Source organism: Mustelus asterias, chromosome 11, assembly GCF_964213995.1.
Source record: "Mustelus asterias chromosome 11, sMusAst1.hap1.1, whole genome shotgun sequence".
In the NCBI taxonomy this organism is placed as follows: domain Eukaryota; kingdom Metazoa; phylum Chordata; class Chondrichthyes; order Carcharhiniformes; family Triakidae; genus Mustelus; species Mustelus asterias.
In genome coordinates, this window is record NC_135811.1 from 31,893,476 (window position 1) to 31,906,328 (window position 12,853).

Here is a 12,853-nt window from a genome sequence, read left to right on the forward strand (position 1 = left end):
GATTAAATAAAACAAGTAATGGTAATTGGATTCCATATAAATATACATATAGAATATATATATAGATAGATTTTACTTTTAATTTCCTGATTTTCTCTGTAATAATTTCTAAGGTGACTCATTAAGATTTCAAGTTAAGAAGGGTTTATTACCAAATATACCAGCGATCGTCAGCCAGAACTATAAGACACATCTCTCTGCTCCCTGGCTCCAATTGAGTTTCCTCCCTGGCCCCAAATGGGCGCCCTTGCTCCCAATTGGCTTGGCTTAATGCGCTGACTCTCCAATGGGCCTAGCCCGATCACGTGGCCCTCAGGGATCACCCCCCTTAAAGGGGCCACGCTCCCACATTCTCAATTTTCCTTTCTTCTTGCCTTATATTTGAGATATTCTTGTGATTTATTTAACCTCTCGAGCTGCTTTTGTACCAGAGGAAGGTCAATGTCGTTGAAAAAATAGTTGGGATGGATTTTAGTTCTCCCTGTCTTGGTGGGGAGAGAGGCTGAATGGAGTTGCCTGCAGTTAAGATGCGGTGGCTCCATATTCCACTCCCTTCTCAGTGATTCCTGATTTGGACCATGCTGGTCCACGTGGAGAACCAGTCAGATGCAAGTGAGAGCCTCGTGCATATATGCAAATCAGGGTCCAATAACGTCAAAAACTCCGCAATAGTGTTTCAACTTTGCAAGGAGAAATAGGAAAAAATAGGATAACTGCGAGGAAGGGAGAGCGAACACTCCTCCCCCCACCCCCAGTCAGAGAAGCAATTTCTATTAGGAAACATGGGACCAGAAGTGCAGATCTGCACCTGTATGCCAGTGAGTTGCCACAGGTCTTATGAACTTTGCCTTCTGGCTTGTGCTCTGCATGCCCAGCTCAGCAGTGCGAAGCAAGAATGCCAGTGGCATTTGTAAGAAGCCTGGGAGTTAAAATGTCCCAAGCTTGTAATTTCAATCAGTGACTGCCTTTCACACTTGCCCCATCTCCATCTGCCTGTAACTTGGCTAAATGCAACTCTCTCATTTCAGCTTTCCCTGAATATCTCTGAATATTCCCTGAATATCTCAGTGAGCAAGTCAGTGAATCAGAAAAAGAACTCCTTCAACCCCTACTTCAGCAAAGGAAACTAAATTGATGTATCTGCTTCAGTGATTAGCTTCGATTTTTCATTTTTCCTTTCAAGACGGTTGTTTTCAGAATCATTCTCTTGATTAGTTCTTCGCCTCTTGTTTTCCCAGGTGGCTTTTCTTTTCTGATGAATTTTTCATTGGTCCCAACCTTGTAGCAAGCACCAGATCCAATCAGTTAAAGGACAAATGCATCTCTTAAAGCAAGGAGTCACTGAACTCAGTTTAATTCAGCACTGTCATTGGAAGGATTCCGTGCGGTAACTTGTCTCACGTAACAGCACCTTACTTCTTTGATGGCGTGCCTTTGGTGGCAGTGAAGCAGGCAGGGCATTGAGGCAGTTGGTTCAGTGCCAGATGTGGGTTCAGAGACAGAGGTGGTTCAGTGACCTGACCTGGATATTAAGCAGGGTGAGCGCGAGCTTGTCTGGTTTTCTGCATTACACCCCTTTGTGGCATTGCCATCTCTCCCACAGCACTTAAAACATTTCCCTCCTCCATGACACATGCACTTCAGCAACTCTGTTTCTTCCAGTCACATACAGATCTTTGCCTTCACAACAGCAATAAGCTGCAATCTTCTGTTCTCTACAAACAACTATGGAGCATTTTATTCCTCTGCTGGACTGCCTTCTCATTTCACATGGCCTCCCAACTATCTGCTTGCAACTTTATTGCTCACTATGTGATGTCGATTCTCACATCAGCACAAATCTTTTCAACAGACATGCACTAACTCTTGCAGGAGAAGTTGGGTCATAACAAACCAGTAGAGAACAAGAAGACCCAGCACCCATCCCAGCCCTCACTCAAATGCAGCAAGAATAGACATCAATGGGGCAGGTAGAGCAAGGGACTTTGCTGGTGGTGAGACAAGGGTGCCACACTCAACAGGGTGTCAACCGATTGCTTGCATCCTTTTTCTTGTATCCAGTCATACACTCAAGAAGTATGACAGCCTTGTGGTGCATCTTCTGCCAAATTTCTGCTGGTACCTGAGCTCTCTGTTCTTTTTTTTTCTACATCCTTCTGAAGACCTTGGAGGAGGGCAATCCTGCTGAAGAATCATGGACAATCCAACTCTTCAAACAGCAAAACAGAAATCGATGCCACAAGAGGAATGGATAGAAAGTTAGAGGCATCTGCACTGAGTGAAATACACAGCATAGATGAACAGGTAATAGAGAAGACAGCCCAGCGGATAATTCATTGGAGGGCAAGCTGAGGTCATATTCTGCTGCAGAGGGTAGAATTGTCAACGCCTGGACCCTGGCCCTCAATTGGAAGTTTAGCACATACGAAATTGTGTGAGTTATTGGGAGATATTGTTCGATGTTTGAGAAGATGGAGAGTCATATCCCGTAACTAAGTTTCCTTTGTGAGATATCTGCTGCTACCCCAACACAAAGAGACACCCTTAAGATTTTTGCATATTGTATAGGTTTTAATTACATGATCATTTCTGCATTTTGGTCTAATTCTGTTGAGGGAAAAGTGAAGTTTTCTTACCTGTTGTGACATCATGATTTATGCCTTCAACAGAAATAACAGCGTTTGGGATTCCTCTGCCTTGTTTATCCTGCACTATTCCTTTGATCCCCCTATGGACCTAATTAGGAGAAAAAAACTCATACTGTATTACACAAATATTGAAACATAAGTCTTCTGTTATTGTAACTTTTGTACTGAATATAATTGTTAAGCGCCAAAAGATTTATTCACTCTGTAACCTTCGTCCTGAAATTCCCAGAGGCAGACTTACAGTGAAACACACTCTGCCACAGCACACAGTCCCAACCAATGGGGGGCACCCATGCATGCCTATGGCTGTGGGGACACCAATCAGAGCTTGATAGCTCTGAATTTGCTGTAAGACAATGCAGAGCAACATTGGCTCTGATTGATCGCGTCCCCTTAGAGCAAGGCTTGATTAGAATCATTGTAAGTCCACTTCTGTGTGCCTCTGTCCAGCCTGATCCGGGTGACTCTGGCCATCTCCCAGTCCCTCCTGTGCCACCCTGTCCCTCTGAGTTACCGAGCCGGGATGATCGTGAGTGTCCGGCTTCAATCCAGCCCCAACTCCCTGTTCGATGAGCCGCTTTGGGTGTGGGTAAGTGGCCACTCCTGACTCCAACAGGTCACCATGAAGGCTTGTAGCTAGCCCCTTTAAGGGCCATTCTGTACCACTCCCAGCAACCCAGAATGTTGAGTGGGACAACAAGAGCCTTGGCGATTTCTTCACCAAAAGAGAAAAGAAGAACTAAAGAAGAAGAACAAAATGACAAAACCAAAGGGATCAAAGTGGCACCACCCACCAGACTGGCCTAAGACACAGTATTGCTTGAAGCTCCCACGCTCACCCTGGCTCTATACCCACCTTGCCCATCACCACTATTACCGCCATCTTCCTCATGCCAGTGGTAGTGGCGGCTTCCACTGAAACTGCACTATTATTGTCCCCAGAATGACCAAGAAAGTGAAGAAGGAGAAAAAAGCAGGTGGTGAAGAGTGGGTTCCACGATTCCCAACAGGGATTAAGGAGGATGAAGAATGGAAGGAATTTGAGCGAAGGAAGATGACTTGGAGCGGCTCATCAAGCAGAGTGTTTCCCTGTTGGAGAGTGGCAGGGAGATGACAGCGGAAGAGATGGTTCAAGGCAGGCACTGGCTCAAGCTTTCCTGCACCATTGCAGCCCTGGCTTTCGAGGCTGTGTCCTCCTATCTCCTATCTGCTATTCTGTCAGGTTAGACCCTAAGCTGCAAACCGGGTAAGTCAGAATTAATTGAAGTCCTACGCATTTTCCTTCTCGATGTAGCTCCTCGTTAATGCTATTATTTTTTTTTAAATTGAAGGCATTTAAGCCTCGTTTCCTCTTGTGTCCTCCCTGGCTCTGCAGTTGAAGGTGTGCGATTGCCTGCGTTTCATATTTAGACCCATTTGATTTTGGGGAACCTCATGCGTAGGTGAGTTGAATTTCCTTGCTAATAGTGGCAGCATATGTTTCTGCTGGACTTGCACCCATTTTGTGCCAAACTCCGAGGAAATTGGGACTCTGGTGGTCTGGGCAGTGATCAGTTTGGCACACAGCCCACAGCAAGGCCAAGTTTCCTCTTCCCAGTGCCTGGCCAGAGGCATAAACCCGGACAGAATGGCAAATTCCCAGCACAATGCTGCCCTCCCACAATGTAAGTCACATTATCAGGAGGAACAGTATTGTGCTCAGCCTAGTGTTTGGGCTGATCCGTTGAGTTCTGAATATCGTGAACGCACCTCAGATTGATCCTCTGGACCCTGATGATTGTGAAATTCTTGTTGGTGATATTACACAGATGGGTAACTTCCGTTGCCACATTCCTTTTGTCTGCCATATTGTAACAAATGTTTTAAACTGTCTACTTTTGAGTGAATCACATCATTGGTAGAGTGCGGAAAGAGGCCATTCAGCCCATCATGTCTGCACCAGCTCTCTAGAAGAGCATCATGATTTTGCCCCATTCCCCTGCCTATTCCCCGGTATCACTGCTTTCATTCAAACAGTGGATGCAGTAATCACAGGAACAAAGTGGGGCTCTTTATGCCAATTACATTACTGTAAGAAGTTTAACAACACCAGGTTAAAGTCCAACAGGTTTATTTGGTAGCAAAAGCCACACAAGCTTTCGAGGCTCTGAGCCCCTTCTTCAGGTGAACCTGAAGAAGGGGCTCAGAGCCTCGAAAGCTTGTGTGGCTTTTGCTACCAAATAAACCTGTTGGACTTTAACCTGGTGTTGTTAAACTTCTTACTGTGTTTACCCCAGTCCAACGCCGGCATCTCCACATCACAATTACATTACTCCCAGGGCAAGCTGAGTCAGTGAGCGGTTACCTGTGGTTTCAGTTCTGATAGATCAGACTGACTCATATAATATTACTGCTGTTGATTATGTAACTGCGCCGGAAGGTTAGGAAATACCGGTTAGCAGATAAATATTGAAAGGATGATTTTAAACCGGCTGCAGGCCGCAGTTTGTGTGGGATCATGATATCATTTTCAATGAGCATTTACTGTCCAATGAAATGAGATGTGTTTGATCAAATGTATTTCATTTCTAAAAGCTTAAAAAAAACCTTTTTTAACATTCTGGTATAATTTGTTAACACGAGGGGTGAACATTGGCTAAAGTAAGGCCAGTAACTATTTAGCATTTAAAATGCTAAGTGCGGGCATGATGTCATTGGGAGGGGCCCCCAGAAACAAAGGTGAGCTACAGGATTCCGCAAAGTGTAAGTCTGCCACTGTAAATTCCTCAAATATATTTTGTGTCATGACAGAACTTTCAGCACTTGGTGATGGGGTTAATGTGTCTTAACCACACAATTAACTGCAGTGGCATCAACTCCCCATGAAACATCAGCAACACAGTCGAACAGTACATATGTGCGTGAAAAAATACGGCAGTGCATTGTTCAATACAGATGCAGTTTACTGTCAAATGGGGTTAAACCCTAACAAAGTAAAATGTGCTATTTTCAATGCGATCTTTCATTGTAAACTCATTGCCATAACTATGCGTAGATTGAGACACAGATTTGGACATGGGTAGAGCGCGCATTGAGTGTGAGAGCAAAATTTATATTCGCATGACAGAGAATTGCAGGGAAGTGTCAGACTGGGGGGGACAAAGATCTTTGCAGACATAGTTAATACTAAAAAAAGTACTTTCATCCAGCAATAATCTTACCCACGACAGATGAGGGAGAGGACTAACTAACATGTGACAGGCAAAAATGAAATGTGAGGAAACTCAGTTATCAGCAAATGGTGGAGTAATATTAGTGCCACATAACTGCCAGGGAATGACCATCTACAACAAGAGAGGATCTAACCATTGCCCCTTGACATTCAGCGGCATTATCATCACTGAATCCACCCACTATCAACATCCTGGAGATTACTATTGACCTGAAACTGAATTGAATTAATTATATAAATACAGTGGCTACTGGAACAGGTCAAAGGTAAGGAATCCTGCAGCAAGTAACTCACCACCTAACTTCCCAAATCCTGTGCACCATCTACAAAGCACAGGTCAAGAATGTGATGGAATACTCTCCACTTGCCTGGATGAGTACAGTTCCAACAACATTTAAGAAGCTCCACACCATTCAGGACAAAGCAGCCCACTTAATTGCAACCCCTTCCACAAACATTTACTCTCTCCACCACCGACAAACAGTGGCAGCCATGTGTACCATCTACAAGAAGCACTGCAGGAACTCACCGAGGTTCCTTCGGCTGAACTTCCAAACCACGATCACTACCATGCAGAAGGGCAAGAGCAGCAGATACTGGGAACACCAGCATGTGGATGTTCCCCTCCAAGTCACTCACCACCTTGACTTGGAAAAATCCCGCTGGGTCAAAATCCTGGAATTCCCTTCCTAACAGCACTGTGGGTGTACCTACACCTCACTGCAGTGATTTAAGAAGGCAGCTCAACACCACTTTCTGAAGGGCAACTAGGGATAGGAAATAAATGCTAGCTTAGCCAGCGACACCCACATCCCCTGAATAGATTTTAAAAACTCAACTTCATGTTTGATGTCTGCCGGTGTGGAGGTGGTGCTCGATGTAGGACCTTGACAGAAGTGAAAGAGATAACAATTTGGAATTTTTATGGGGCTTGTCCTAATTTCCCACAGTAACAAAGGAATCCTGGTGAAGGGATGTATATAACCATTTCTGTGTTATCTGTTGGGGTTCTGCTGAACTTCTGGGTGGCTGGAAGGCTGGTTCATGAGGCAGAGTGATGCGAACAGCACGTGTTCAATTCCCCTACTGGGCTGAGGTTATTCATGAAGGCCCTACTTTCTCAACCTTGCCCCTTGCCTGAGGTGCGGCGATCCTCAGGTTGAATCACCACCTGTCAGCTCTCCCCCTCAAAAGGGAGAACAGCCTCTGGTCATCTGGGACTATGGAGATTTTACCTTTATCTTTATTGAAGTTAGAGTTGAAGACTGGTAACTCTAAAATTTCCACCTCAGTATTTCCACTCTGAAGTTTAGATTGAGGTTAGATCAAATAGTCAAAATTCAAGCCCTCAAAATATAAGTGACTCATCAGACAGTAGCACAGTAAAATAGGTGCTCATGAATATTAATACTCTTTTAATCACAAAAAAAATCTAACAGGGAAATGTCAACACTAGCTTCTACTAACGTTTCATCACAGTATTATAACATTGAGAGAATTGGGTCAGCACCTCGACTACATGTAAAGGCAATGATTTATATGCAGGGCATGAGTATGGAAGATGAGGTAACTATTATAATTTTATCATGATGAGAAAATGTCCTTAAGGTACTGCAAGGTATTACTTATGATGGTAACCTTGCTTCCACAAACATTGCAGCACCTTGTCCACATGAAGAGAGTGTTTTGAGTTATTTTATGGTCATTTCCTTTGCTTATGTCATTATCACAAATCCACTTTCCTTTGAGAATTACCATGAGATTGTTTCAAAATGAAAATATGTATAAAGTTCACATTTTCCCAGAAATTCACGAGGAGACAGAAAATGAAGAAATGCTTTTCGACAGCTCTATCTGATTTAACACAATAGAAATCTGCAGGAAGTTTAGTTAAGTCATTTAAATAGTCTGCATGTTGAAAGCAATTGAGATCACCTAAAGAATTAAGAAGTTTTAAGTGTGAGAATCAATTATAGAAAAAGTTATTCACTGAATGATTGTAAGATTTTTAACCTATCATTTGAATTTTGTATTTGTATTTATAAAGGGTGATAAATAGTAGGATGATATGCAGAGAGGCATTTGTAGAGGTGTGATACCAAAGCAACTGAAGCAACATGCCCTGAAGTTTAATCTAGTAAATAAATATAAACTGGTTAATTGGGATTATTTTTCACAAACTGTATTTAAACACAAAATTCAATGAAAACACATTTAAAATGGCATCTCTCAAGTCAAATGTCTTTTCTTTGCTTTTAAAAGGCATTATTTCTAAAAAAAAAGGGCCTTTTTAAATGTCCTGGTGTGGAATAATTTGAAGGCAATGATTTAGTTTTTTTTAATTTAAAAAAGCATATTATTTAAATGGTGAGAGATTTGAAGTGCAGAGGGATCTGGGTGTCTTAAGTGCAAGAATCACAAAAGGCTAGTATGCAGGTACAGCAAGTAATTAGGAAAGCTAATAGAATGTTTTCATTTATTGTGAGGGGAATTGAATAGAAGAATAGGGAAGTTATGCTTTAGCTGTACAGGGGAGCATTGGTAAGACCACATCTGGAGTACTGTGTACAGTATTGCTCTCCTTACTTAAGGAAGGTGTAAATGCATTAGAAGCAGCTCAGAGAAGGTTTACTGGACTAATACCAGGAACGAAGGGCATGGTGACACAGTGGTTAGCACTGCTGCTCCACAGCACCAGATATCCAGGTTTGATTCCAGCTTTGGGCGACAGTGGGGAGATTGCACATTCTCCCCGTGCCTGCATGGGTTTACACCGGGTGCTCCGGTTTCCTCCCACAGTCCAACGATGTTCAGATTGGCCATGCTGAATTGCCCCTTAGTGTCTAAGGATGTGTAGACTAGGTGAATTAGCCAGGTTAAATGCATGGGGTTACAGGGATGGGGCTGGGGGTGGGCCTGTGTAAGATGCACTCTTGGAGACATTATTGTTAGGATGTAACCAGTGACAATTTTGTATCGGATGTAACGTGACCAATGGTAACAAGCTATAAGAGTCAGCTGACCCCAGTAAACCATGGAATCAATTACAGAATGACGAGATGGTCAGCTGACTTACTATAAATAAGAACCTGTTGGGAATTGTGGGGAACTTAGAATGGCCCAGGGCGAGGCCCCAACTTTGGAGTAATGAAGTTTCTTTATTAAACCCTTTCTTTGATTTATAAGTTGGAGTAAGTTTTGTTATATTTTTATTGTCTACATTTGAAGAGTTCCTTCTGAAGAAACAATGATGGACTGAATGGCCTTTTTCTGCACTGTAGGGATTCTATGGGCAAGTTGTCATGAGGAAAGACTGGGCAGGTTAGGCTTGTATCCACTGGAGTTTAGAAGGTTGAAAAGCAAATTGATTAAAATATTTGAGATCCTGAGGGGTCTTGCCTGAGTAAATGTGGAGAGGATGTTTCCTCTTGTGGAAGAAACTATAACTAGGGGTCACTGTTTTAAAATCAAGGGTCATCTATTTAAGACAGAGATGACGAGAAATGTTTTCTGTCAGAGGATACCTTGGAACTCACTTCCTCAAAAAACAGTGGAAGCAGAGTCTTTGAATATTTTTGAGGCAGAGGTAGATAGATTCCTGATTAACAAGAAGTGAAAGGTTATTGGGATAGGTAGGAATGTGGGGTTGAGGTTACAAACTGATCTTATTGAATGGTGGAGAAGGCTCAAGGGGCTGACTGACCTATTCCTGCTCTTAATTTGTATGTTAGTACATATTTCAGTGCCCCAGGAATAGGATCTTACCTGAAAATGCTCAGGTGTTGACATTCAATTATTGAGGTGTGCACTGCATGCACCTGCTACAATGATGCTGGGATCCCATTCGATTGTGTCAGTATAGCAGCCAGAACTACCTGCGCTCAGGGTGCCCAACTCTGTGGCAGGGCACAGGATGGCGGGTTCAATTATGGGACAATCCCATAAAAGAAGGGATGGTGGGTCACCATGGCTATGATATTCAAAGGCTGCTTGAGAGAACCAAGCATCAGTGGTCTCTGATGGCAGCCAGAGCTTCTCGAAAAGGAGGTGCAGTCTGGCAATAGAGGGAGGAAAACACTGCTGAACAAAGTTATTGGTTGCCAGGCATCAAAGTTACATGCCCTGGTTCTCAGATGATGCTTTGGAAGCCCTAGTTTTGGTAGTGATCAGGAGGAGGGAGATTTGATGTAGCGGAGTGGAGAATGGACATATAAATTGTTCCAAGCTGGAATTTGCAGAGAAAGGTGGGTGTGGGCTCCTTCAGCTTCTACTCATGCATCAAGGTGGGCTATGAACCCTCACCATTTATAAAGCCCTGCAATGTTAAATGCGGATCTGCATCTATTACTAGTGATGCATTGAAGTTCTGATCCACTGCACTCGGCAAAGTGGTGACATTGGAACTGGGACTGTGGGTTGATTGTGAGAGATGATAGTTTGGAGTGCCCGCTCTGAAGAGCAGCAGATTTATTTGACATTTTGTTTTTAGAATGTGCGACTTGTGAAGTAACTCTCAGAGATTCTATGCCACTGAACTTTTTGCACTGTATATATAGGTGCTGCCATTTTTAGAATAATGGAACAACCTGAACAGAAATGTGGCATAATTTGAGCAAATGTCAGTTTTTTTTACTGTTTCACGGGATGTGGACTTCGCTGGCTAGGCCAGCTGTTCTTTGGTAATTTAATTGGCTGGTCAACCCAGGTCACATTTTAGTAAGAATAATATTGGACACTCTTGCAGCTTCAACAATAAGACCTCTGAGCACTGAAGCTCTTTTTGCTAAGCCTATTATCACCATTCCAGCATCAAAGAATGACTATCACCTCTGATTCAAAGCAACAATCGCACACAAGGACCTATTGTTGCTTCCACTTAAGCTCCTTGCATCATGTTTTGATCCAGGAACACGGAACAGAGGAATGAAGAGAGTTAATTATTCACAAAGGGGCTACCAGGCTTATCATAGATGGGAGAAATATCAGAGGGTATGTCAAATGCAGCAGGGTGGCGATGACTCATTGCAGAAATGAGGCAGTAATAGCACTAACATGAGTACATTCCTGGCAGACTGACAGGCATTGTGTGCAGCAGTCTTCTTCCATTCAGGAAATGCAATTATAGCCACCCCAGCCGTCACCTCCGTAACAGCAGCTATCATTTGCTATAATAGTTCCTGAAATGGGCCACAACTGTAGACTACTTTTCTGTCCTTGTGCCTAACAGGAGCAGGTATGACATACCTCACACATGAATAAATCTTAGTAAATCAATTGATCAAATAATCAAAACTTGGCTTCAAATTTCAGAGAAACCACATTTCTCAAACATGCCGCATGTCTGCACATCTTTTATTTATACAGATGTTTGGCTGATGCATTAGGTCGACAAAATATTTATGCATTTTAAGGAACAGTGTGCTTTTAATCACATTTAATGTCATTTCTGGCATTATTGGAATGGTAACAGCCTTGAAATTGGACGGTTAACTTTACCACCAGATTCAGCTCTACAATGCATCATCGCCATTTTGAAAAGGCTGTCTACTTCAGCCTTTTGGCTACGATGTAATTTGAGATGTTGATTGCCAATTGCTGGTTGCAATTGGTCAGAGTGCATGCCAGGCCTGCTCTGATCAGTTGTGTGGCTGATAAATGTAGACTTGCTGGGTTTGTGTGATTCTAATATCTGTGGGGCCGGGAGGTGCCACCCCAGCACCTTCCCCGCACCACACTCTGTGATTGTCAACTCCATTCCCGATATTGGCCTGACTTTAATCCTGTGAACTTCAAACAAAAAAAAATGCTTGGCATCCTGTACTTTGATGTAAACGAAGCCAGGGCCTCAAATTGGTTGCTTGTCTCTGTGACATCGGTCAGTCACTCCTAAAATGATATGTGACCTCACGTACTTTTTGTCCACTACTATCACCCAGTCCAGCTTGTCTTGCACTAGAACAGTATCATATCCTCCACCCAGAAATAGTCAATCCCTTATCAATGTTATCGACGTGGATATATCATACAGTGAATGACTCTTCTATAATGTACCTGCTCCATGAAAACAAGGAGAGATTCTCGGTTATTTTCCCACTGATCTGGGAGTTCACTCTCATGGGGGAATTTGTCACATCCCACGTACATTGAAATTTCAAAGCAGTTTGTATGCAGGTAACTGAAGTCATTCATGCCTTTAAGAAAGAAAAGAATGTTATTTTCAGAACAGTTGCCTAATAATTATCTGGCCAATTATCATAGAAATGTTTCATTCCAATCAAATTAAAGTTCCACATTTTGCTAACATTGATTCTTCAACATTTACTTCCACTTCCAACTTACTTAAATATATCTTGCGAGCATCGAATTGTTCTAGAATACTAACGTTCTCACATTGTTAACATTCTTCAAAATACATTGAGGAAAATAAACTGTTGTAACAAGAACAGAAAATGTTGGAAAATCTCAGCAGGTCTGGCAGCATCTGTGGAGAGAGAACAGAGCCAACGTTTCAAGTCTGGATGACTCTTCATCAGAGCATTTTCTGTTTTTGGTTTTGTTTCAAATTCCAGCATTCCACAGTAATTTGCTTTTAAATAAACTACTGTGGTTGCTGTTTGCAACCCCATTGTGAATACTTTCAAAAAGAAAATGTTTGTGCTTTCACTACTTTAGGGTACTTCTTGATGATTGAATGCAGAACTTTGGAAATCAAAGTTTTATATACAGCAAGTGATACATTAAAGGGCATGGTAGAGTCAACAACAACTTGCATTATATGTTGCCTTTAAAGTAAAACATCCCAGAGCAATTGACAGGAGTTTAATCAGATTGGAATTCACACTGAGGCTAAAAATGGCTTAAGATTGCTGATCAAACGCTTAGTCAAAAATGTTGGGCAGAACTTTCCAATCCCGTCCACCACGTGATTCGAAGTGGGCTGGGCAAGGACCATGCAAAGGTCACTTGACCTCGGGTGGGATTTTCCGACCTTGGG

At 42.6% G+C, this 12,853-nt stretch overlaps 1 protein-coding gene across 1 annotated transcript in view; it reads right to left on the reverse strand.

Annotated features, from left to right (window-relative positions):
* cpxm2 (carboxypeptidase X (M14 family), member 2) overlaps positions 1–12,853 on the reverse strand; it is a 182,947-nt gene that overhangs the window by 927 nt on the left and 169,167 nt on the right. Inside the window, exons 12-13 of the mRNA XM_078223391.1 lie at positions 11,911–12,050; positions 2,637–2,736 (exon numbers count right to left, since the gene is read on the reverse strand). Coding sequence (XP_078079517.1) covers positions 2,637–2,736; positions 11,911–12,050 — 240 coding nt within the window. The remainder of the gene's footprint in view (positions 1–2,636; positions 2,737–11,910; positions 12,051–12,853) is intronic.